This window comes from Hemicordylus capensis, chromosome 1 (genome assembly GCF_027244095.1).
Source record: "Hemicordylus capensis ecotype Gifberg chromosome 1, rHemCap1.1.pri, whole genome shotgun sequence".
NCBI lineage: Eukaryota > Metazoa > Chordata > Lepidosauria > Squamata > Cordylidae > Hemicordylus > Hemicordylus capensis.
Window position 1 is genome coordinate 430,912,088 of NC_069657.1, and position 27,808 is coordinate 430,939,895.

The 27,808-nt window shown below is 44.1% G+C and overlaps 1 protein-coding gene across 16 annotated transcripts in view; it reads right to left on the reverse strand.

The window, feature by feature from the left end:
- TTBK1 (tau tubulin kinase 1) overlaps positions 1-27,808 on the reverse strand; it is a 179,179-nt gene that overhangs the window by 93,176 nt on the left and 58,195 nt on the right. For all 16 annotated transcript variants that reach the window (XM_053312882.1, XM_053312863.1, XM_053312842.1 and 13 more), the window contains 4 exons: positions 19,451-19,598; positions 16,634-16,707; positions 5,293-5,433; positions 2,653-2,757 (listed from right to left, as the gene is read on the reverse strand). In XM_053312882.1, coding sequence (XP_053168857.1) covers positions 2,653-2,757; positions 5,293-5,433; positions 16,634-16,707; positions 19,451-19,598 — 468 coding nt within the window. The remainder of the gene's footprint in view (positions 1-2,652; positions 2,758-5,292; positions 5,434-16,633; positions 16,708-19,450; positions 19,599-27,808) is intronic.

Sequence of the window (27,808 nt, forward strand, 5' to 3'; positions counted from 1 at the left end):
ATAACTGACAAGAGATGCTTTCAGCCAACAGATAACCAATTTGGGAGGAGAGCTGGTCTTGTGGTAGCAAGCATGAATTGTCACCTTTGCTAAGCAGGGTCTGCTCTGATTTGCATTTGAATGGGAGACTACATGTGTGAGCTCTGTAAAGTATTTCCCACAGATGATGGGGCCGCTCTGGGAAGAGCATCTGCATGGATGCAGAAGGTTCCTGGCATCTCCAAGATAGGGCAGAGAGAAACTCCTGCCTGCAACCTTGGTGAAGCCACTACAAGTCTGTGTAGGCAATATTGAGCTAGCTGGACCAATGGTCTGACTCAGTATATGGCAGTTTCCTGTATACTGTAGCGTTAGGGTGGGGCTACACAACTTTGGCCCTCCAGCTGCTGTTGGACTACAACTCACATCATCCCTTATTATTGGCCACTGTAGCTGGGGATGATGGGAGTTGTAGTCCAACAACAGCTGGAGGGCTGAAGTTGTGTAGCCCTGTGTTAGAACATTAGTTTTGAACTAGAGAGACCTGGGTATAAATTCCAACACACAGCTATGAAGCCAGTCTCTGTCTCTCAGTGTAGCCTACAATACAGGTAGACAAAAATCATAAATACTTGTGTTGGTCCATTAGAAAAATGCCACCAAAAGCCACCATTTGGTAATAGCTTTATTAGAATGAACCAAAATGACCCAAACTTAGAAAACTCAAAAACTTGCTTTAGATTTTGTGTCAGTTTGGTTTGTCCTAACACAGATATTACTTTTGCATGGCTTTATCATCTTACAGAATTGTTGTGAGGATAAAACTCCTTGAAAAGGGTTAAATATAAGTGATGTGTAAGAAACAATAACAAACAACAACAGTAAACAATAATAATACACCACCTTCCCCCATGCACAATGGAGGAGAGTGTGAGCCCAAGACTTAACAGTTCAGATAGATAGATAGATAGATAGATAGATAATCTCCTCTGCTATTCTTTTTCTTCCTTTAAAATACTTCATTTTTTGCCTCTTGCTTTCCTTTCCCAAAATTTTAATTTGGTTTAGTTTACAATAAGAAAAAAATCAACAACAAAAATCTATCTACCGACAAAACCATTATTGTCCACTTATATAAAGTGCAATTGTGAGTGGTAGTGTTTGTTTACACAATCCACCAATATCATCTGCTTTGCAGCACAGACAGTCCTATGGTACTCCACTTGGAACTAATTCAAATGTTTTGATTATATAGAAATTAAACATACCAAGAACTTAAATGAACACTGCTTCTAGTAGTACCTTCACAATGCTATTTAAGTAGAATGATTTTGCAAGAGAATGCTCTCATCCTCAACAATATATTAGTACATGAGTTCCCCTGTTAAAACAAAACACTGGCACAAAATCATATTTTTTTACTAATCCCATTCAGCATCCTTGATGTGTCAAAAACAGAGAGTAATGGACAGATAATGGGTCAGTTTTTTAATACTCTCTGGTGCAAGTCCTCTGCGTTTTTTGGTGTTGTTTTTTTACTGTTCAACATTCTCCTTTTGTTCACAGTAGGACAAGTATTTAAACATGTACTGTGATAGTACATCTCACTTATTTCCAAATTCAATATAATTCATAAAAGGCTTCTTTTTTATGACCAACATTTTTACTGTAAAGAAAGATCTAATGCTAGGATTTAATTTACTCGTATTATGAACCGCTGTATTTATAGTAACATATTTAAAGAACCTATGGGGCATTTCTTTAACAATAATCTGCATTTCCAAACTATGACATAACTAATGGCTGTCTCCATATGTCTCCATTATTTCAGTTTATTTAATTTCCCACTGATTTGACTGAATGATTGAAAGATCTGAACTCAGCACAGAAAATGAAATAACTTGCCCATAAATGCAAATGCAAATTATAATAAAGAGCAGGTAAAGGGATGCTGAATGTGACAAAAAAGCCTTTGATCCTTGTGTGTTGATGTTTGCTTGGAGTCTGGAGTATAGTGAAGAACTGCTGCTATCCTGAGTCATATGCCCATGGAGCTCTGGATGTCCCATTCATTTCAATGGGGTCAGGGGACATGGCTTTGCATAACCAAAGAGATGCCTCCATCACTGAAATTCCTTACAGATGAGAAACTTCAAGTGTGCATCAGAGCCCCAGTGTTCACAGCAATCACTGTCTCAGAGCACATTCATTGGTGTGTGACTACCCAGTGATGTTTCTGAAACCAAAAATAAAGGAAGGTGGAAATGGCTATAGGATGAAAATAACTATTCTTCACAAGCCCACCCTGCCTCAAAATTATAAAAGACATTTGTTCAAGGGAGATAATATCTTTACTGTTTCTTCTTTACTCCCATACAAGATGTGTTTTTAAAAAGGAAACTCCAGAAAATGTCAAATTACTGGAGCCTTGTGAACAATTTACAGCACTGACCTCTAAACAACAGGCACAAGCATAAAGGGGAATACTATGGCTTGAAAAGAAACACAGCCCCTCTTGGACAACAGGAAGTACCTGATGTGTTCTCTTTCCACGTCAATGAATGCACATGCTCAACCAGTAGCAATAGTGTTGTAGCTGTGAATTAACAGCATAATCGATTTGAAAATCCCGGTTACCTAAACAGCAGCAGAATTGGAAAAGATGTCACTTACGGGCCGGACTTCACCGTTGGTATTGGTATACTGCCGGGCCAGACCAAAGTCTAACATGTAGCATTTTCTATAGGTTGAGGGCAGACGTCCCATGGCAAAATTGGACTAGACAAAAGCAACAGGATGAAAATAGGTTAGCAGCACATAGCATAGCAGTCCTTTTCACATATAAAAGTCACAATCCACTGTTCTGTTTTAATTACCAATATTACCATCATCGTACTTAACGATTATCATCAGTTTGTTAAAAAAAAACTTTTGCAAATACTGCAGAAATCTTTCAGTTATATTCTCTCTGTGTTTTTGTTTTGTTTTTACTTTTTATTGCCTTTTGTTCCTAGCAGCTTCCCATACTCCACTCATACATACTGCTACTATGGCTAATACACTACAACCCATAAGTATTAGGCTTCTTTGGTTATTTTGCATGGCATCTGCATGCATTCCCAATCCTGGTTCAAGTAACTGAGATGGTGGCAGCTAACTAAGGGTTGTATAAGTTTGGGGGTGGCTGTGTCCCCATTCCATCCATATGCACAATTCCAATATTGCAGTTCTGTGAGATAGCACCCACAACTTACATTCTTCCTGAAAAATAGTTCTGCTTTCACTTCAGCATTGGACAGCATTTTAAGAACTCCATTTATGCAGCAAAAAATATTTCTATTCGTATACACTGATTGGGAAAGTTTTTCTCTATATAAAAGGCAACTAAAAAAACACAACATGACCTATATTACTACTACAAGAATGAAGCACTGTGAACCCACACTCTCTTTCAACCCATGTGAATCAAAACTTACTGAGCACACCTGGCTAATCATAACTGGTTGAGATCCAACAAATATACAAAGCAAAGCCAGCTCATCTCAAGAACACCACAGGAGAGGCTGCATGAAGCTGTTGCTAAATGCTTGTTATGGAATGGTTACAAAGGCACAACTTGGTCTGCCTCTGGAGGAGCAAAAAGATACTTCTTTGGGTCAACATAAATGTCCACAAACTGAAGACCAGTTCTTTGAGCAACAAATATTCAGTTGCTCCTAATTTGTTTATTTATAGGTATTTCTTAAAAGTAGAGCTTCTGAGGCTTCTCCCTGAAACCTTCAGTTTGAAGTTGCCATTGGCACCAATGGCAGGTTCCTTCCAGGGCCAAGGGGCAGCTTCAGGGGCAATTTTCATCAAGATCAAAAAGGGGAAGAGGCTGCCCACGTCTGCTATTATTATTATCTTATTTTTTAATTGAAGCACAATGACATTTTTAGCATCACATGCAGTTGACCCCAAGATCTGAATTTAATGGCACCCAGGCTTCAATACCAACCCTGTTGTGAGCTGAGTTCAAAGGTCAAACGCTGTTCACCAGGCCCCGTGAAGCCCCAGGCTCAGAACATCTTCCTTAATCTGAGCAACGTGTTTCATCGCAAAAAACTTCATATAGTCAAGCTCCCTGCTCCCTTCTAAAACCTAACTCCTTGCCTGCTTGTCTTGGAAGACATGCATGGCTGTCCAGAGATTTGAAGTGCAGTGTCATCAGTATGCAGATGACACTCAGCTCTCTTTCTCTCTCTTTTCCATCAGATTCCAGGAAGGGAAGGGAGATTCTGAATCAGTGTCTGGAAGCTGTGATAGATGTGGGTTAACAAATTAAGGAAATAATCCAGACAAGACAGAAGAGTTGCTGTTTGGTATGAAAGCTGAGCTGGGCTTGGTTATTCATTCAGCCTGTTTGTGATGGGGTAGCACTCCCTCTAGTGAATTAGGTTTCCATCTGGATGTACTCCTAGCCCCAGCTTTGCTCTTGGATAGTCAGCTGGTAGCTGTGGCCAGGAGTACTATCACACAGCTTTGGCTAGTACACCAGCAGCTCTCCTGCCTGAAGAAGCCAGAATTGGCCATTGTCAAATATGCTTTGTCATAACTCAGTTAAATGATGGCAACATGCTTTAGATGAGGCTGCCTTTGAAGAGTGTTTAGAAACTGCACTTGGTGCAGAATACTACAAGCAAGATGGTGATGGGGGCCCATCATTTGGAGAACATTACTTCACTATTATTTCTATGTGTCTCTAGGTCTTATTTCGCAAATGGAGGATACTGTGGGAAAATATGAATGTTTTTTCAGTATATGTATGTTTGTTAACAGAATTTGTTATGATATTTGATATTGACATGTGTTCATTTTACTGTTTCCAATACAGTACCCCTGCCCAGAAGAGAGGTGGTGTATGCATTTTGTTTATGGGTATTATTTTACTTATTTGATAATATCAATACACAGGTCCCCAGGCTACAGTCTAGCCTGTGCTCCTCCAGGTTTTCACCAGTTTGTTTTTCCCTATCCAGCAGTGTTCACAGTTTCTTTTTGGAGTACACGGAACGTGGCCTTATCAGCTCTGCCAACTCAATTCTGGAATTCCTCCCCTTGAGGGGCCATCTAGCCCATTTCCTCTTAATTGTTCAGTAATTGATGAAGACCATCCTGTTCTGGCTGGCCTTCCATGTCATTTGATGCATTTCCCCTGATTTGTAGGTTTCATTTAGCTCTGAGGCTGTCTGACAGACAAGATAACAGCAACAAAAATCACAAGAAGAGTCATTCATATATATAGGTAGAATAGGATCAATGTAAACTTCTTACAGGCTTGATGTCTCGGTGCAGGAATCCCACTGAGTGAATGGCTTCTATGGACTCTAGAATCTGCTTGCCTAATCGAAGGGTTGTGCTCAGTGTAAAGGTTCCTCGTGGCTGGCTTCTTCTGAGGTCTGCAAGGTTCCGGCCCTAAAACAGTTGCACATTGTTTTGGTAAGAAATGTCAGCACCAGGTACAACATAGTCAATTTAATACCCGGCAAGGAGAAAAGGTTCTACCTTCTATATAAGAACAGCCCTACTGGATCAAGTCCAGACTTTTCTAGTCCAGCATCCTGGTCCATAGCGACCCACCAGAAGCCTCTGGAAATCCCACAGGCAAGAGATGAAAGCCTGACTTCTCTCCTGCAGTTGCTCCCCCTACAACCGATATTCAGAGATTCAGAGACATCTTACCTCTGAGGCTGGAGGTGGCCTATAACCCTCAGACTAATAGTCACTGATAGACCTACCCTCCATGTTTTTAAAACAACAACAACCCAAACTCCTCTTTCTCTGTGCCATGGGCCTGATCCAACACGGCTGCTTTTTCAAAAGGAAGATGACACTGGAAGATCCAATTGAAGAATTCCCACATCATGTCTAGTGTGACCCAGTGAGCTTCATGGCTGAGTGGAGATTTGAATTTGGATCTCTCTCATACTAGCCCAGCCACCCAAGCTCCTAATGTTATCTGTATACATTACTTAAGATTTTGGTCATTTTAGGCATCTGCCTGCAACCTTGGAAAAGCCACTACCAGTCTGTGAAGATAATACTGAGCTAGATGGACCAAAGGTCTGACTCAGTAAATGGCAGCTTCCCATTTTCCTATTCTCTATATCAGCAAACTCAATGGAAAAATAATACATGGGTTAGAACATACAATACTTTGTATCCCATTTTAACTACTTTTGTAAGTGATCCTCTCCAGACTAAAAGACATTATTCACACTGGTTGTGAAGATATTTCCCAAAACGGTGACCACCAATACTACAGAGCAGCCCTTTTCCTTGTGGAAGTTTCTCTTGGATGTTTTGACAAACAGTTTAGTCAAAACAACCTTTAAAAACTTCTGGACAAAAAATAGAGAGAAAATGGGAACTGTCCTAAATATTTTTTCTCCTTTTTTCCCTCCACACTCTAGCCACTTATGCAGAACCAAATACAGAATGCAGCCATTTCACCACCCACTTAATGTCAAGCTTGGACCTTTCAGTTTATCTTTCCACAAAAGATTCCTTGGTCAGTATGAGATCCAGTAAAAGCTAAATGGTTCTTTTTGGGAAGCCAATCCCTTCACACATCATTGAAGAACAACCTCTCATTTTTAAGCTTTTTGGTAAATGCTGATATTCACAGTGCTGTTTTCAGTGGCTTCATACAGGTGGTATGAAAATATAATTTGATCATATTGATGGATTTAATAATATATTCCACTGGTGTTTATATCCCAGTGGTTAGCAGGATCCCTATGTCCCAATTCTTAGGATCCCAAAGAAGCAATAGCACGGAGAGGGTTGATCTGAAGGGAAGTATTTATTCCTTCTTGAGCTACAGAGAAGGGATTTCCTCCCCTTCACTGAGAACCTGCCTTTGTTTCCTATTCTGCTCTTTAAGTGCAATAACTATGGTAAGGGTGAATTTTTTTTTTTTTTTTAGGACCCAAGGTGGCCAAATTGAAAGGTAGACTTGGTTGACTGGTTCAAGCAACAACCACCAGCAGAGGGCAGCAAAGCCAGCTGGCTGTGAGTAGTAGCAAAGACAGTTGGCTTGAAGAAGCAACAGACTAGCAGCTGTAGAGCACACAGGCAGCCAGCTTCTCAAGAAAGAGACAGGCAGTGACAGCTGGCTGCTAGGCATGCGACTCTGCTTCTGCTTCTGATTGCTGGGCTTTTCTCTTTTCCTCCTTCCAGGCAACCTTTATAGAGTTGACCATTCCAGCTACCTCCCTTTGTAGCCATTCAGGGTGAAGATGCAGTGCTCCAGTCGTGTAGGGCAAGTGCATGTCAACTGGTCCTGGAGTCCTTAGTGGGCTTACAATGGTCAGGAATAGGAGGCCATGGTCAGACTCACACTCCTCTTTCCATCATCAAGCTTGGGGCATGTAAACAGAACTGCTGCTTCTAGAAGTTGGACTGCAGCATCTGCTTTGCATGAAGCTGGTCTCAGGTTCAGTTCCCAACATCTCCAGGTAGAGCTGGGAAAGACCTGTCTGAAACCCTAGAGAGTTGCAGCTAGTCAGAGTAGACAATTCTTAGCTAAATGGGCCTGACTTCCTGTGGACAGTATCCTATGTAACTAGTCTACTAACCCACACCCAATGTCATGCAATGAACTGAAAACTGGGCGTAGGTGCAGGAAACACAATTCAGAATTCCCTCACAGCAGGGGCATAACTAGGTTGGAGTGGGCCCTGAGACAAGATTCTTAAATGCCCCCCCCCCCGCCACCGCTTACCTCTCCTTCCTCTGGCCGGATGTCTCTGCTAACTATCCCAACTAGTTGCAAGGTACAGAGAACACGAAAGCAGAACCAACTAATACAACAGATTTGTGATGGCGTATTGATACCAATTGCTGTTTGAATCACAATTATCTCCCCCGCTCCATTAACAAGCCTTAAATGATGTTTGCGCGTGGGTACAATTTCACACATGCCCATCCTGGTTATTGGATTCTCTCCTTCCCTCCCGCCGCTGTGCAGGATTTAGAATGGGTATAGAAAGAATTCTGCCTGAAGAAAGAATGCACGATCTTTGTAGTCGTGTGTGTCTTCCTCCTCCTCCAACCCGCCGCCACCGTTAGCTAATTTTCTTCTCCCCCCTCCCAGTTTTCAGGCCCCAAAAGTTGCAGGAGTTTGATGTTGACTGATGGGGGAGTGTTGCTTTAAGGAGAAATCTTGTGTGTATTCATTGAAGGAAAGGGAGGGGGACCGCACATTCAGAGAAAAGGGGAAGGCTGGAGAGGCGGGCTACGGGCTACGGGCTTCACGTGACTGGTTGGCTGGCTGAGGGTTGTGCAAACAAGGCTGGGCTTCCCCTCCGCATGGAATTTGGCGCGGCTACTGCTGCAGCCTCTTCGCCTAGCGTGCACCGCGCAGTATCGACAAAGCGGTCGCAGAAGGCAGGAGAAGGAAGTTTGCTTCGTTACAAGCTAGAGAGCAGAGAGGCTCAGCCTTGGAACGTAGGGAAAGCAGCCGCGAAGCACTCCACCCCTCTCCCCGGGAGAGAAAAATGCCAGACAAGCCATAGCCCGCCGAAGAGGAAGCCGCCTTCTGCACTTCTCCCTGGGCTTGGGCGGGGGCGTCTCTCTTGTGCACGCTCCTGTCCTTTGATTTTGAAAACCTGCCATGAGCTTTCCAGGGCTGCCTCCTCGGCGGCGGAAGATCGGGTAGGCGCTGGGTGGGGGAGAGCCTCTGAGGCGCCCCCCCAAGGCGGGGGCCCCCGAGATAACGGCCTCCCCCTGCCTAATTGTAGTTATGCCCCTGCCTCACAGTCATAAATACATTTAGGGTGGCCTTGGGCATGTCACTATTCCTTTGACTTAACCAACCTCACAGAGTATGTTGGAAAATACATCCAAGAAGAATTTGGGTCTTGTAACGATCAGGCAGTAATAGCCTTTCCTTTCCTCTAAAGAGTGAACCGGAAGTGAACCCTGTCTTGACTGACAGGTGGGTGACCTTTAGGGATTGGCCACTCAGCACATGGTGGGTGGGACCTAGAGGGCCATGTGGCGGCAAAAGAGCCTCCATTTGTGCAGTTGAAGCCAGGCTGGGCTTGCAACAGGATGTGTAGTAGCCATGGAGTTACAAAAAGGAACTGCAGATTCTTGAGAGACAGGATGGCAGGATACTTGAATCTCATCAGGTGAGGGGTGAGTTTTCAAGGGAAAGGGGTTTTAGCCTAGGGAACAGTTTGCTAGTTAGTTTGCATCAGAAACTTATTTTCTTTCAGTGTGCCTTGCAAATCCTTGCAACTGTTCTATTGTGTTTTATCTGTAACATAACTAAGCCAAGAAACAACCACCTGTGCCCATCCATCCAGGGTGCTGCAAAAGTCTCTGTACACTTTCTAAGGTGCTTTTGTGTGTTCCTGCAGCCCTGTTCTTTAGAACTGGGGTGGCTTTTTAAAAGTATTATTGGAACCTACTGATTATTTTTGCAACTAAAAACTGAGAAAGCCTCAGAAGCAGTCTGTAGTATTTTGAATAAAGTTCATTCTTTGCAATTTTGGATAAGCCTCTTGAGTGGATTTATAACTCAGGAAAGGGGGACAGGAAAAATGGCTAGCTCTGGTGCAACACACAGCTCAAGTTTAACTGTTTAGCAACTCTATCAAGTTTTATCATCACGTGTAGGCTGCACGTGGAAGGTTTTTGTACTTTTCCATTGGTAAAGAGAAGGAGAGTCTCCCTGGAATTCCACCCAAATCCGGGTCTGTGTGTGTGTTTAAACTTTGTAGTAATTGGGTGGTGGTGGCAGCAGCCATTAGGTTCCTAAAGAAACAGGAAAGTTTAAAAGGAACAGCCTTTGTGGGTGAAAGCAAGAGAGAGGATGATTCAGCATTTTTCTTCCGCTCACGTGAGCTTGCTCTAAGACAAAGGCTGGATTAAATCTGCTACAAGTCTCTTAACATGTAATATACAAATAAATAATAGAACAACAACACTGAAACTAGATTACACTGTTGCCTTGGCTCTACCTAGAGTTAGAAAGACAATTCAATTCTTTCCATAACTGAAAGAAATAGGAAAATGCTCTCATTCCCCGAAGTCAAATCCATGCAATTAGAATGTCAATATGCCATTTTCACATCCACCACAGAAACATGCTGGCTACATACATTAATGTAAACCTTTAACAGTGTCAAGGGAATAGAGCTGAATTTAAAGAAATAGAGAACATCATCTGCTCAAGAACTCTTTTCCTGCTCTGTTTGAGTGACTTGTTCTCCTTGCAATTCCTGTAAAGAGACGGGGGGAAATTGACATTTCCCTGTCTTTTTCAGTTTACTAGCTTTGCAAGCTTGTAAATATTTTTAATATAAATCTATTACATTACATCAGTCAGGAGGGCCTATTAGAGTTACCTGGGAAAATCTCTGAACATTAGTTATTATGTTTGAGAATACTGACACTGTTGTATAGGACAGAGGAAGAGCATATACTCAGCAAAACCTCCACATATCTGCCCAGGAATCTTTCTCTATGAAATCAATGAAACTTAAAGCCCGCTTCAGCCATCATTCAGTGCCAACACATGAGAGGGGCACACTCAAGCTAGACATGCCCCCCCCCCACACACAGAGCTGGCTAGCCATACACCACATGGCCACAATCCTGGAGAACCCCACATTCACCACTTATGTGCAGAGGATAGTCACTGAATACGAAACGTTTCTCCCCATGGTTTAGAACCCTTGCCATAACATCTTTAGAATACCATGTCCAGTTCCAGATTATGCTCCAAGTGACTCAAAAGAGAGTCACTACTATTTACCATGCAACAACAAAAATACAAAATGTTTTACTACTACTACTACTACTACTACTACTACTACTACTACTAATAATAATAATAATAATAAATTAATAATATGGTTTCCTGACTCCAAATGTCTCACAGTTCAAAAATTCTTACAAATCTAGAAGGCAAGCCATATGAGGAAAGGCTATAAACAGGAAACCAATATGGGATTAACATCAAAAATAAAGTATTTTCTCTTCAGGAGTTCTTATCACAGGAATCCAGCAGAGATCTTTAGCACATTAAGAGACGGCCTAGCACTTCATTCATCTTTATCGACACTTTTCTCACAGCACAGAATATCTAAACCCAATATATGTCACACGATTACTTGTTAAAGTACTATAATCAAAAGGAGATTAAGGTGCAAAGTCAAAACTCCAAAATAGGCAAGTGCTCTCATGTCATTGATTTTCACACACCACTGCCATTCTAATTTTCAAACAAATGCCCCAAAATGTGTTTCCAAGTATAACACAAAACCTCTCTTTTCCCTGGAAGGAGGCAAAAGAAAAAAGTGGGAGAAATAATGTTTTTTCTGTTCTAATTGGAAAAACACAGGGATCCATGTATTTTGACTGGACTTGACAAATAGTCATTATTTGTGGTTGTCTCACTAGGGGTATACAATTCGATTTGCTAGCAAATCAATTCACCGTTAATTGGGAGTGATTCACTGATTTGTTCACTAATTGGATCACCCTTACATAAAGGGGCTTACATAAATCATAAAAGGGGTGATTCAATCACGAATCGAATTGGCAGCAATTCGTAGCGAATTGATTTGTGCTATTCGCTTAGCAAACACCATTTTGTCTCCATGTTTTTCGCTGATTGGCCTCCTAGCGCTGCCTTCTGATTGGCTTGAGATCTCCTTGCTTCTTGGTTGGCTTGTTGTCTTTCAAATCAAGTGTCAGCAGGGCAACTGTACTCCCATTGGCTGGGAGCCAAAAGAGGGAGTTTCAAAAGGTAAACAAGGGGCTGCTTGGAGGCAGAGAGACCATTGGTTTTGTGCCTCAAGAGAGGAAATAACTTGGACCAGAGACAGAGAGAGACTGCAGCAGCATTAAGAAGACAGCAGAGAGACTGTGCCTGAACACACACTCTCGCTTTCTCCTTTTAATTGCAGTGTCTGCCAACTACTTTATTTTTGCTCCCTACCTTTTAAAAATTATTATTTGTACCAGCAGCACCAGTGCCTTTAAATGGGTGCTACTTGGAATTTTATTTTATTATTCTTGATAGCTAGTACCACCCCCAGTGACTTTAATAACTGGGGTGCTATGTGTGTATGTGCACTGCAGTTCAAAATGGCAGCCGCTTGAGCATCTGAGGAGCCAGAGGGCTAATTTGTGGACTGCCTAACCCATTTGAACCAAATTGGGTACAGTTTCAGTGACTGACACACAGAGACACCTCAATGGAATAGTTTGTGATGATGTCATCCACATTGATTCAAGATGGCGGGCGTATAAGGTGCAAATGGGCTAACTTTTGAACCACTTGGGTGCCTGACTGGTGCCCACCTGCCCTCCCCCCAGCTGTTGAGTCCCAGTGTCTGCTTAGCCCAAGCGTGCCTCCGAGAGTGACACCTGGAAGACTCCAGCTGAAGACCATCCCTGTGTGCACCACTGCACTATAGACAGATCTGTGTGTGGCACACAGAACATAAATAGACCATCCCCAACCCCACATCCCCTTAAAGTTGCTTATTTTTCCATGGTGCGGGACCACTTTGAGTACTGCCCCAGTGACCCATGCCATGCTTTCTGCACCCATTGCAGGACAAGTGTCAGCAGGTGTAAGGACCCCAAGCATCTTGGGATGATGGCGATGCTGCAACATCTGAGACAGCACCTCCAGGGGTTCCCTGCTCTTGCTGGCAGCCATAGGCATGGTGTGTCCGTAGCTAGCAGAAAGGCATCTGCTCCTGTTTTCAAACAGGGGAAGTAGCCTGCACAGTCAGTGCAGTAGGTGGACAAGTGATCTGGTCACCCAGAGCTTCATCGTGTGACCCAGGCCATTGGGAGGTGATCACTTTGGACGACCAGCCATTCCAAGTGGTGCATGCTGGCTTCTGCCAGCTGCTTGCCCCCAATTACAAGATCCCCTCACGCATCACCTTCTGCAGGCAGGACCAGTCATACAGGGAGGCCATGTCAAGGCTGATGCATGCAGCAGCACCTGACACCAGCGTGCACGTCACTGCAGATCTGCAGACTAGTCCCAGTGGGAGATATGCTACTTTCCTGTCCCTCACGGTGCACTGGTGGGGGCAGGAGAGTGAGGGAATAGCTGGTGGCGTGGCCAGCCCCTCCCATGCAGCGAATAACAGGTGGGCTGTGCTGCATGTGGAGGTGCTGGACACTGAGCACAAGGTAGTTGAGCTATCAACAGCCCTGAATCCAAACCTTCGCCGAGGGTTCATGGTCACCGACAATGCTACCAACATCAAAAATGCAGCCTAGAAGGGTCAGTTTGTGTCCACCCGTTGTGTGGTGCACACTCTGAACCTGCTCGTGCAGGGTGTGCTTGGCCTTTCTGGGGCTGTAGCCAGGCAAGACATCCCTGCTGTAGGCGCTTGGTGTCATCCTGCTGCTGCCACAGCTGCTCTTGTGGAGAAGTGCAGCAAAAATGAAGCTTTCTTCCATCGGAGTGAAAAGGGTGGGAGTAGGCTCAGGGAGTGGCAGCTTGAACTGGGCCTACCTGAACACCTGATCCGTTAGGATGTTCAGACCCAGAAGAACTCCACCTTTCTCTTGATTCAGTGCCTGCAGGAGCAAGAGCTGGCCATCCACGTCCTGGCAAGGAGGTGCAGCTTGGAAGTGTGAGACCTATCCAACCAGGACTGGGCACTGCTTTCCAAGGTTGTCTTGGGACTCGAGTCATTCTATGTTGAACATCTTGTATGCCGAGACAGCAACACTGAGCCAGGCTTTGCCCAACACACTTCTCCTTGAGAAGATGGTGGGTGAGCTCCAGATCACTCTGACCACTGAGGAAGGCATTGCCTTGGCATGTCAACTGAGGAATGGAGTGGTGGATCGGCTCAGGGCACCTTTGAGTAAATTGGAAGAGCATGTTTTGTCCTGCCTATGTGGCTGAAGGATAAAGGGTAAAGTAGTCACCCCTGACTAGCTGCCCATGTGGAGGTACCTCCTGCTTGCAGAAGTTACACAAGTAGAGGAGAGGAAGCAAGGGCACAACCAGGAGGAGAGTGCTGGAGCACCTACTGCTAGTGCGCAGTCCACCAAGAACAGTACTACTATCGCTGCCACTTCCCAGTCTATTATTATTATTACATTTATATCCCGCTTTTCCTCCAAGGAGCCCAGAGTGGTGTACTACATACTTAGGTTTCTCCTCACAACAACCCTATGAAGTAGGATAGGCTGAGAGAGAAGTGACTGGCCCAAAGTCACCCAGCTAATATCATGGCTGAATGGGGATTTGAACTCTGGTCTCCCCGGGCCTAGTCCAGCACTCTAACCACTACACCACGCTGGCTCTCTAGATGTCTAGAAGCGTAGTGCCCCTGGCAGGGTCAAGTCGGCTGTCTCCACATTCCACCCGGTGGTTCATGGAGGGGTTCTTTGGTGCCTTCCCAGGGATATGGGAGGAACCCACTAAGCCCTGCAATAGTGCAGAGAAGTGTGTTCTGCAGTACCTGCAGGAGCCAGTGGCAGGCTGGGAGGTGGAGCCGATCTAGTTTTGGACAATGCAAATTTGGCCGGACTTGATGTCGGTTGCCAGACAGTTCCTCTCATGCCCGCCAACCAGCATGCAGAGCAAGAGGGTGTTCTCCATGGCTGGGGGCATGGTGATACCCCATTGCTCATGCTTTGATGCTGATATGATGGAGTGGCTGGTCTTCCTCAATGCCAACCTCCCCCTGCTGGGCTACGCAGAGCTGGCCATGGACTGTGAGTAACTCATGGTTACCCCCACCCACTCCAACACCACTGGCAGATCGCCCCATCCTGGTCGACCCCAAACCAAGATGTGTCACAGTTTGCCTGTTAATGCTGCTGACACATACACACACACACACCACCGCCATAGCCAATGATGAGATATGGACTGGTGCCCTGACCCATGTGTCAGGCTGTCAGCCAGGGTCTAGCACCAATCTGAGACCATGGTGTGTTATCCAAACAAAGGCAGGCAGGAAGACATATACGCTTACACTGGAGAAGAAGAGAAGAAAGAAGACTTCTTTTCATGGTAAGAGATTATCTCAGTGTCAGGCCTTGAGGGTAACTTGTGCTTCACGCACTGCTCTGGTCCGCTGAGCTCTGCAATCTGCATTGCAAGGTGTACTTGCTCATTCAAAATGTGACTGAGTGAAGACATTCTAGTTGAGCTTATGGCTATGCCTGCTGGTTGCTAAGGGTGCTGCTGTGCTGTGGCAGCTGTTGCTGAGGATAGAGTCATAATTGTGTGAGAGCGCAACTTGTGCACCAGCGCAGGCAGGCACTGTGGCTAGCAGTGGATTTTGGGTCAGTGATTCTTTTTTGGCCATCTTGGGACTGTCTGTTTGTTTGGCAAAATGTAGTGTTCTGTTCTGTGTTGGAAGGGAATCTGTGTGCTTCTGTTCTGCAGTGTTGTTTTTCAAAGCAGGGCTGCAAAATGTGTGAATTCCACTTTTTTTAGGCCCTAGAGATCAATGGGAAACATGAATCACCCCACTGTTACCCATGGTAGGTTCTAGGGACACCAAAGTGGGTTGGGTATCAGGGTAAGACCCTACCTATCTACCATCCAACCCACAAAACAATCAGGCAATCAGGCTATGTTTAATGAATTTTTGAATTTTATCTGAGTCAGTAGGTCAATGGTTTATTTTCAGAGCGTGGTTTATTCCAAACACTTTGATTAGAATAAGCCAGGATTCGTCAGTTCAAACATCATGACTGAACCCAGCTTGTTTCCAATCACAACTGGAAGTAGAATTCTTCCAGCTCATACATAGATAGGGGAGTGAGGAAAAACAGGTTGCTTACCTGTAACAGATGATCTGGAGGTAATCCGTTGTATTCATAAGGAAAGGGCAACCAGGGGCCGGGAATTGGCATTGTGGTGCAATGCAACTGACACCCGCCCACACTCGTGTCTCCTGCGCTGACCCCACAGGGGCAGTATCGGACGGACAACTTTTTAGCTTTTGGAAAGACGGCACAAGACCAGGTATCGCTTGATCCTAAAATGAAAACAGATTTGTTAGCAATGCTGGATTCGACCCCGACGGTGTGGTATCAGTCGAATCCAGCATTGCTAACAAATCTGTTTTCATCTTAGGATCAAGCGATAACTGGTCTTGTGCTGTCTTTCCAAAATCTAAAAAGTCGTTCATCCGATACTAGCCCCGTGGGGTTAGCGCAGGAGACATAAGTGGAGTGTGGGCGGGTGTCAGTTGCATTGCGCCACAATGCCAATTCCCGGCTCCTGGTTGCCCTTTCCTTATGAATGTAACGGATTACACTCCAGATCATGTATTCCTGCGACTGAGAGATGGTGTGGGAAGCCAAGGTTTGATCTTGGTTCCATGTGACATCTGAACCAATCCTAAGTATCTCCCAACCTGAAGCAAGTAAATGCTGACTGCTTCTCACAGGTCTTCTGTATGTGCCAGAGGAAGAGTGGGGTTTATTTCTCCCACTCAACATGGAGAGAGAGAACCCACTTGTGAATTTTCTGTGATATTCTCTGGGAAGGGGAGAGCCACAGATATGGTCATCAACAAAAAATTCTAGGTCACCAGTGGTGACCTAATGTCTGTATTTGCAAAAGCCTGAATGTGTAGAATGAAGAAAAGCTCACCTGAAGCTGCATAACAACATAGTTAAACTTCTCATTCCTTCCACAACCAATAAATCTGCAAACATGATCTTTTCCTGCAAAGAATAAAGACACATGACAATCAGAATCAAGTTTGCTTGTGGCCATAATCCCACTGGGCCAATGATTTTAAAGCTCTTATTGGGAATCCCTGAGATCCCTCAATGAAGCATAACATCACATGCACTATTTTAGAGGAATATCTACAAACCAATTTACACAAACTGTTACTTTACATCTCAGTACTCTGGAGCATTAGGTAAGACACTAGATTCCCAGTCATCCACTGAAACTAATTAGCAGTAAGTTCAGAATTGAAAAAGTAGAAGGTGTTTATGAATGCATGATAAACCTAAATAATTCAACACCACAACAAGTATAATGATGCCCAACACCCCTGGTAGTCTTCAAAAGGGATTAGTCAAATTCATGGAGGACTATCAATGCTATTAGCCATAATCGTTAAATAGAAGCATATTCGAAAGCAGTATGCCTCTGCACCAGATGCTGATGGGAAACAAAAGGTCATGCCTATTTACTGTGGCTCACATCCTTACTAATGTCACACTTATGGAAGTACTTTCCACTTGCATACAGAACAATTCTTGCCAATTCTCCCCTTTTCTTTTGCTGCTTTTGATGCCCCCTGAAAATGTCCCTGAAGGTTATTCAGCTCTCAAGGACATGTGAGGGGGGACATGGGGGGCAGCAGAGTGAAGGAAGAACAGCCAAAAATTGCTATTCTCCTTGTGAAAGTGGCAAGTAATTCTTCAAGTGCTACATTAGTCAGGATGTGAGCCACTGTCTCTAGGAAGCTCCCAAGTGGGATATATCTGGCTGGCCACTGTTGGAACAGAACATTGGACCAGATGGATCATGCCCTGATTCCACACAGTAATTTTTATATCAGTGGCAACCAATGATTGCTGAAGCACTCATCCTGTCTGGGAGGCAGAAACTGAAGATGCATGCCAGGAAGTAGCAGGTTAGCCTGATCATTTGGACCTGCGAGACCAAATAGATAACTGGTATCTTATTGAAGGAATGTTTGCTAACATAAGCTTATACAGGCTTCCTGAGTTCTATAATGAACACTTTCCCCTTCTAAAAATTGGCTCAAGAAACAAAAGCACTTTTCCTCATCCAGATGCTTTATTTTCTGGGTCCAACTTGGCAATAAAAGTCATACCAGACTTTGGAGCTTGGTCAGACACATCCGAATCCTTATTTAGGGATAGACATTTGCTGGTTCAAGGCAACCTTCTCCATGACTGTTTTTACTCACACAATGTGATGTAGAGGGGAGGAAAAGCTGAACTGATGGTCCATTCCAATGCAGGAATATCATAGTTTATGAGATCAAGCACAAGAGTGCCAGTAATAGCATAAGAATACAATATGTCCCCCTCTTGCCAGGACTGGGTCATCCAGCACCACAGTAAATGCATTATATATCCCAGACCTGGCAACACCACCATGCATGGAAATCTTAGGGCTATCAGAACAGCCTTAAACTCTTGGTGCTGCTACAACCCAAAACTAATTCTGTGCCAGGTATGGTGCAGCTAGCATTTGACAGCTGGAGCAGAGATGCATAGCTTTCCTCCATATGTTATCTTTTAGATGTCATTAGTTCTGCTACAACTAAAGCATGCCCTTTATATTTAATCACAAGTAAGGAACCCACATCTAAAATATTTTGGTTGCCTTGAACCTGAATTGAATGATTCATGGTTTTTCTTGCATGTTTTTTAAAAATCTTGTTGCACATACTGTATGTTGTTTCTAAAAACCTTTAATTTTTTTTTTCAAAATAAACAGTTATAAAAATTTTCTAACATATGAAATGAAATTGTATTTAAATTGAATTTATTGTATAGAGTTCGATTTCAAGCAAAAAAAGATATTATTCTGCATGAGAGGTATTTAAACTAGTTCAAAGGGACTCGATCAGTTACTGAACCCACTTTTAAGTTTGTGTCTGAACCAGAGAGTTAAAAAATACTAATGAATCTGAACTAAAATTGAACCCAACTTGTATGGCTTGCTGAACAGAAGTTTGCAGAATTCTTGGCTGGAAGACTTACAACGGGGCGGAGCTGTAACAGAGCAGATGGGTTCAAAGAACCAGTCATGCTCTGTGTTGAGGAGCCTCAGAGCATCTGGAGGATGCTGCCGAGCTCCCATGGCTGGGGCTCCTGCCACCGCCTCCACCTCCTTCCATGGCTGGCCTGGCTCTGCACCTCCTCCTTCCATTGGTCAGGCTCCCAGCTGCAACCCAGTGATGGGAGAAGGATGGGTAGAGCTGTGTGAGTGGGGTGTACTGTGTGAGTAAGCGTGCATGCTGCCACTGAGAATTTGCCATAGGGAGAGGGGAGGCCGGCTGTGTATTGGACACAGGCCCACTCTCCCTTCTCTATCCTCCTTACTTAGAGGGCATATCTACACTCTAGATTTAAACTAGTTTAATAGTTATTCCCTCTCTGGAATAAGGGAATAGGAGTTCTGGGAGAGAAGCTATGGATCTCCACAGAGCATACTTAGCAACCTCACTAAACTACACAGGATCATTTGGAGAAAAGCCATGACAGTTAATCTAGCATGCAGTTCATATGAGGTTGAAATGTAGATATGCCTCAAGAGAGAAACAGTCTGCTGTATAGAATGTAATAATATTTTGTGCTTTGCCCCCTTTTTTGCAAAAAAATATTTAGCATAAAATAGGATGTAGATGGTAGGTAAGATGACCAAACACAAGCTCTAGAAATGTACACCTTCCAGAAAATATTTTCCTCTCACCTTGTAACTTTTTTAAAACGGCCACTTCCATCTTAAGAACTTGCTTTGGCTGCTGAGCTGACTCCACCTTCAGGGCCACATTCTCACGGGTCAAAAGATCCATTGCCTCATAAATCTCCCCAAAGCCGCCACCACCAATCTTCTTCAGCTAAGTAGGAGACAGAACAGTATCATATTTGACAACTGGAGAGATTCCATCCAACTGATTCAGAGCTGATTCCATCCAACTGATCAGGGGCGGACCAAGGTTGGAGTGGGCCAAGAGACAAGATTTTAAAATGGGTTTCCTGACTTTTAAGACATTATTTCTGAACACCAAAAAAAACAGTATTTAATATACCTGCCATAAAATAAAAATAATGGAGAGGATTGTCTCAGTGTGCTTTCACAGACTGAGGTAAAAACACATCCTGTACCTACAGTTCAAACATAAAACCTACATTAGTTATATCCCATATTCCTACAATAGCATAAAAGAAGCTGAAATCATGACAGTCTCTGCATTAAGAATGCATTTTTGTGTGAATGCATACTTTACAAGAACTCTATCTTTTATTCAGCATTAATTCAATATTCTTGAATTGGCACTGCTTCCCTGCTTTTATACTCAAAATCACAAAAGCAATTAAGCCACATATAAATATGTGCTGAGTAAACAGAAAATGACAGATTGTAAACAGTCTTCTAAACACCCCAATAGCTAGCAAATTAGCATTATAAACTCTTTGGATATGCATGCTTCCATTGTTTTAGTATGTTATGGGTGTCTGTTAGCTCTTCTGGGTAATCTGTTTTGAAAATGGAAAGGTGGGAAAGAATTTTTTTAATAAATAAATCTTATATAGTGGATGATGCTCTTGACCTCATTATCTCTTTTTACAAACGTATATTTTAAAAAGACAAAGGCGGAATTTACAAGGGCAAACGAAGGCTGAAACACCAAATATTGAAGTACAGCAGTGGGGAATGTCAAAAGGTGACTGGCGCATGAGGAAACAGGTGGGCAACCACCACCTTTACAACAGCGAATCCTCAGATTCTCTCTACTACCCAAAGCACCCCCTTTTAAAAAACATTATTCTTTCTTTTATTATCCTTTAAGAAAATAAAACAGAAAAGCAAATTCAGATGTGAGAGTGCACAGTCCTTTCCCCACTGGCTGCTTTCTCTCTCTGAATAAGTTTGCCGATGCCACTTTCCCCTAACCTGTGGAGTTCCAAATGCATGTCTGCATCAGAGGTGTTCAGCTATTGCTTTCTGATAATCTTCCCATTTAGACACAGGAGTAGCAAAAGGTAATCATTCTGACAAAGCAACTTGTTCAGAATTGGTCTCATTACTAAAAGTCTGGCTTGCAGTGCAATCCTTTTGTTTAGTACTTCTGAGATGCAGCACTTGAGAACCTGTCTGCAGTGGCACCCTATCTGCTTCCCCTCCTCGCTAGTAAGGAGGGTGATGTGGAGGAGGTTTCCCCTTTCCGGGAGGAGGCAAAGTAGTAACAATAAAAATGAGGCTTGCTGCCAAGGCTAGAGAAAAAGAGAGGCACGCGCAAGTGCACACAGTTACCCCAGCGTGAAATCTTCACGGCCATGTGCAATAAGGAGGGAGTGAAGCCGGGGTCAGGAGCACAGCTAAAGCAGGAGGGAGGAAAGGCGGGCAGGGCCCCCGGCGCCCTTACAAGGGGAGCAGGAGGGTGCTGGGGGAGAAAAAAATTAGGGGGCACGTGTTAAAAAAAGCACCGTTACCCTAGCTCAAGGGAATAGCCTCCTCCCTTCTGTTTGCAGGACGCGTTGCACCAGTTAATTAACAGGGTTTGGGGTGGGAGGGGACTATTCTGGTCATCTCAATGGACATCTGCAGCAGAAGAGCAGAGCCAGGTAGCTGCCTTTGCACGCCCTGTCTGCTAAGAAAGAATGAACACAGGCATGAAAAGGAAGAGCAAGAAAGTTTTGACCTTTTGCCCCCACCCCCATTGCCTGAGGGGGACGCGACAGCTCTCTCCAAACTCAGCCTCTCTTTCCTGGAGCCAGCTATTTGCAATTTCACTACCAGGTTGCAGGGAGCAAGGGAGAGGGGCGAGTGTCCCAACAAGCCGGCTGCCTCTGCACTGGGTCGCTGGCCACCACCTGCCTTTCCTCAGCTCTCCCTCCAGCAGCAGTGCCGGACTGAGGCAGGACAAGGTAGAAGTTGGCAACAAAAGAGAAAGTTCTTCTTCTGTGGGCTGTGGCGGCTATGTTTGCAAGCAGGTGAGCAGAGTGAGCAGCTGGCTGGGGGTGGGGAGGGTGTATGGGCGCCCAATGGGAAGGTTCAGCTTGTGCAAAGCACCACATCAGGATGGAGAAGAGCCTACCAGCTGCCGCAACTGCCCGGGAGCTCATAAGGACGACAACCCACAAAGAGCTCGGCAGCCGGGGCTACGCGCACACCTCTTCTCCAGGACAGTGTGAGGTGTGTGAATGCTCATTCTGAGGATCCAGGGAGCTACTTCTGGGTTAGCTCTTTGGACACTGCCCAATGAAAATGCACAATTCTGACCTCTGATCAATGAGAGAACAGAACGTAAGCAAGAGGGCAACAGATTTCTTGTCACTCCTTTTCTTTACCAAAATGTATCCATCTCCTGATTCCCAGGAAACGGCACTGGGGAGTCAGGATCATGTGACTTGCCTCTGGGGGGCCCTTTGAGGCAGCAGGCCAAGAGACAACTGTCTCCCCTTGCCTAACTAACAGTACGCCCCTGCAACTGATCCACACTAGAAATTGGCCTTTGTCATAACATTGAGGGCCAGTTCAAGAGAGACATTTGTGTCAAAGAGATCTGAAGGATAATATCAGAACATGCATCTTTGGAAGATTATCCTCAAATTTATGTCAACAAAACAAGTGGCTCCACAAAAGCAAACACAAAGAAAAAATTGCTTTCTCAGAGATAAAACTGAGTAAAATGGGATAGAATTAAAATAGGTAAATAAATATACGCTGACCATTCACTATAGATCTCTGCTTCATGTCTTCATATGAACAGAATAAAAGCTACCCAGTTTGGGGCAGAATGTTCTCCTGTCTAGGCAACCTAGCTTTACCTGACAATATTATAAGAACATGGCAAGTTCCCCATATAATTAGTCAAGCGATCATTTCAAAATATTTCTGAATCACAAGGGATGTTGCAAACCTTCCAGATCTAGTGAACTTGGACCGACTTCATGGCATTAGAAGTTAGCCAAAAATATTTGTACATTTTGAATCTAGAATTTGCATGTCCAAAGAGGACACTACAGTCTGCTTGAAAATCCTTTACATGACTAGATTCTCCAACAGTTCATTTTCTTCTCTTCCCCCTTGCCCCACTTGCTACTGGATTATTCCAAAAAAATCCCTAGAGAGCTGTGGTTATATCTTCTGTGACCAGACAATAAACATGGAAAACATTGCTACAAATGTGATATTACATCGATTTCCTATAGAGAACTGATACAACATTCATGGAAATAAGGTTAGGAGTTTACATGCACATCCAAAATTGCTATTTTACATTAAACGGCTTAATATCCTTGCAGAATACACAACTCTGTGACTTATGACGATGATATAGATTAGCTGCTAGCTTCCAATTCAAGATACTGATGTTGATCTACAGTGCCCCCATTCAGTTTGAGTCCCACATACCAACCTATACATATTTCCCACACCTCTCTGCCCATTAAAATGGGGTTTGGAGATCCTGCTTAATATTTGATCTGTTTATTTAATCCAACACATATTGTAGGGCCTTCTCAACAGGAGCTAGAGGAAGAACGCTACAAGGAAAATATTTTTTTTGCATTCTTGCCATATCTTTCTTGTTGCTGTTAAACTCAGTGAATTAAATGTGAATTCTGTTGCACAACAAGATACCAACCAGCCAACAGCAGATGTCAAATCAGGCGAAGACATTCATACTGTCAATTCCTGAAGAGACCAACAATGGTCCTTGAGAATTCAGCTGGGACAGCCTCTACCTTAAACTCTGTTTTCAGGGGGAAGTAAAAGAAAAGAAACCTAGGGCCCATTAAGACATAGAGCTGGGTCTCACAATCAGTGAGACCCAGTTTGGTGCGCTGAGTGGGGAGGAAGCCCTGGGCAGCCGGATTGACCGCCCACACGATTGCCAGCTCCATGACGGAGCCGGCAGGGGCTGGGGGGGGCCCCGGAAGCTCCAGCATGCCCTGCGTGAGCACGCAGGTCATGCTGGCGAGATCCCCGGAGCTGGAAGGCGGCTTTTCGCCTTCCCTCTGGGGGTCTCCTCATGAGTAGCCGTGGCGCGGTGCGGCTACTCACGATTTAAAAAAACTGGGTTTGTGGAGCACTCGCTCTGCAAACCTGGTTTTAGGGGAGGGGTATTTAGGCTTGCGAGCCCGGTGGCTCCCATGATCAGTCAAAATTGGGCTAGGCTCCCCTAGCCCAATTTTGGCTGATCGTGGGAATAGCCCCATAGTGTGAAACATCAGGTAGACAAACCTGTGGTTAATCTGTTAAACCGGAAATCATTCCACAGTTCAACTGCGGTTTCGCAACCACTGGCTTCTGGGCAGAGTGACCCCTTTCTCTTCCTGGTCTGCCAGGGCTGTATCCCAGCAAGTTCCATACCATGTGCATTGCCAGACTGTGGGCAAGGCATCAGAACTCAGTAAAGCGGCAACCATTGGCCATGATCTTTGAGTAGGCATGCCCAGTGCATTCGTGCCTTTTTGGCACTGATCGCCCACTCTCAGCAGGTAAAGGACAGAGCATCAGCTCTGAGAAGTGGCCAGTGAGAAATGATGCTGGCATAGAGCTAACCCATTTCTGGGCTGCTCTGAGCCACCCCCTCTATGGTTTCAGGAGGAGCTAGAGTACTGGGTGTAGAGTACAAAATCCAGCAGAATTCAGATAAAACAATGGCCCTTTGGAACCTGAGGTTTTGGCTGCAAAACTCACTACAAACCGAAGGTTCAAATCCTGGTTTGGAAGTGAAAACAGAGCCATGGTTGGGTGACAAAACTGTGGCTTCACGCATTTGGATGACCACAAACTCAAACCTCTGCCATGTTTACCTCCGGTTTCATGTTATGCCTATAGGCAGCCCTAGTCTAGGAAGTTCTTGTCATCACCATCATCCTAAGACAAATATTTTTATTGCTTTATTCTTTTAAATTTCAAACCACATTTAATGATTTGGCAGAAAGGCTGCATATAAATGGAGCAAACAAAACAAAACCACTTTTTGTGTGTATGCTCGCACCCAGAACCCATGTTAAGCGGTGGGCTCTGTAAGCAGGCTTGCTGCCATGGCTCCCAGCAGTTCTCACAACCAGCAAGAACCAGGCTGGGCTCCCTTAGCCCAGTTCTTGCTCGTTGTGAGAATAGCTTCTATGTGTTTGAGGTGTCCCTATGTGTCCATATAACTGTACCAAATTTGGTCCAAACCAATTCCCACTTGTACCTCAAATATTCATGTGTCTTCCATCTTGAATCAGGGTGGATGACATCATTACAAACTATGCCCTTGAGGTGTCCCTATACCTGTAGCAAATGTGGTTCAAATCAGTTAGGCAGTTCACAAGTTAGCCCAATTGCGCCTCAAATGTAGCCCGTCTGCTATCTTGAATTTGAGTGGATAACATCATCACAAACCATGCCATAGGGGTGTCCATGTGTGTCACTCACTACAAGTGTACCAAATCTGGTTCAAATTGTTTAGGCAGTCCACAGGTTAGCCCTCTTGTGCCTCAAATGTTCACGCGTCTGTCATCTTGAACTGGGGTGGATGACATCATTACAAACTACACCACTGAGATGTCCCTATGTGTCACTCACTACAACTGTACCAAGTTTGGTTCAAATTGGTTGGATGGTTCACAAGTTAGCCCACTTAAGCCTCAAAACATTAATGCATCCACCATCTTGAATCGAGGTGGATGACATCATCACGAACTATGCCACTGAAGTGCCCCTACACCTGTAGCAACTTTGGTTTAAGTTGGTTAGGCGGTTCATAAGTTAGCCCACTTGTGCCTCAAACGTTTACATGTCTGCCATCTTAATTTGGGGTGGATTACATCATCACAAACTATACCATTGAGATTTCTCTATGTGTACCTACAACTGTACCTGATTTGGTTCATATTTGTCCAAGCATTGCGAAGTTGATGGCGGCCAGGGGGATACACACATGAACAGACACACACACAGAATGCTGGATTATCTCAAAAGCCTACTGGAAAGTAGGCTAAAAAATGACTTTCAGACATAAAGAGTTATTGAAGTCAGTGAGATTTGGATGCACTCACCTTTGGCTAAATTATGCCCTAAAAGTTTAGCAAATTAATCTTCTGTTTAATCTGATTAAGTATTGATGCCCTGATTTTAATGTCATTTTCCTTCTAATTCTTTGACACCATCTCTGCCTAATTTGCATTTCAATATTCCGATTGTTTTTTTCCATTTGATTGCCCTTTATTTTCCTTCGGCTCAGTTTCCTTTACTTTCCTATCTTTTTTGCATGCATACCTGTGTATCCTCCTCTTAACTAGGATTGATCTATCATACTCAACAAGAGTAGCATGATAAACATGGGCACAATCCAGCAAAAGTTAGTTGTGGCATTTATAGAAATAGATGTGTCCTTTAATGTGTTCTATTTTGCTATCCTGGAAAGAAAAGGAAAAACCTGAAAGAAGTCAGTAATTCAAAACACTCTCTCTCCCTCCAGTGAAGAAAATCTGACTGAATAAAGGATTCAGCACTGAACCATCCCCCTGTCTCTGCCAAGCTGAACAAGAGAGCAATAAAATGGGTGGAATCATTAAAATCAGTGGGTTAAACCAACAAAATGCAATTAGAAAACTTTGAATTAACACTGGAAATAGAACTTACTTAAAAATGGACATTATCAGGAACTTAGCCATGAGAAAGAGCATTGCTTGTTAAAAAGGCACTATAGTAAAAGCTGTGAGGAACTTCACTGTTTCCACTTCCAGAAAAGAAATGCCTCAACTGTGTAAAGGACACGAATATGGAAGACAGCAAAGTCCCATTGAAAGCAAGAGAACAAGCAACTATTTTATGCCATTGGTTTGAATAGAACTTACAGTTTCATGTTATACTGTCACATAACAAGGAAGGAAAAATGCTAATAAAGGTGTTGCCTCTCACCTAAAACTAGTGGTGCACTTTATACTACAATGACTTGAAAATGTTATATCATGTCAAACCCTACTGAAAAGATGGATAACACTGAGGCTGCTTTTACTATGCACAGGCCAACTGCAATTCAGGATATAGTGCTGAGCTCAACTCTTTACAGCAAGGTAAAAGTGATCTATACCTTGTCTCCAATACAATCTTACACTGGATATTGCAGTCTTGCAGTAAAATATGTGTCCACTTCTGCAATACACCCAAGATCATTTCAGCACAAACAAAAGGGGTAGAGTTGATAAATGACTGAAGGACACCAAGGGAAGATGGTTTACGGGCAATGGCTGAAGAGAATGGGCCTACCTGAAAATTTTCTGTAGAAGCTTAAAAGATATCTGTATTTAGGCACTTCATATTGTTAGGAAGTCCATTACTGTGCACCCCTGTGCACCCCTAAAGAGGCACACAGTCTGGACCTGCCTACCCAAAGGAGGGTCCAAGAATTAGAGAGTGTTTAGCACTATGGTTAAAAGCTGCATAGGGAGACTAGCCACAAAGGGAGTGCAGCTGCAGTTCCCCGCTTTAGTAGCCCAGTACCCCAACAACCTAAAAAGGACTTTTCCTCTATGAAACCTTTGGTGGTCCTGAGACTCTAGGGCAAGGCAGCCCTGATTCCCCCTTCACACACTCACGATGTTGCACTCCTGACCTCAGCACCAATGCCACTAAAGTCATGCCTCTCAGATCGTCCAAATCCCCAGAATCAACAAGCCAATATCCCTAGAGTCAACACTCTACCTCTGTCCCAAGGAAATCCCATCTTTATGTCTAACTACAGCAAATTCATTGTTCTCTGCTGGGCTTCATCCCCAGGAACCATTAACCCAGAGGGGCACTAATTCTGCATGTAACTTCAGTACACAAAGCATCTTCTTTCTCTATAAAGATAGTAAGCCCAAAGCCTCCAAACAGCACAGTCTCTGGGATCCATTCTGGAGATTGTGACCCTCTGCTTATTCACCATTGCACCCCACTGTCACACCTGAGGATCCCAGGCTCCCCACTTCCTTCACATTGGACTGGTAGTACAGGGAGCCTCCCTCTCCCTCCTCCTCTCTCGGGAATTTCCTCTTCTCCCCAATTCCCCCTTCCCTTCCCTGGGTGTGTGTGCACGTGTGTGCGCGTGTGCAATAACCT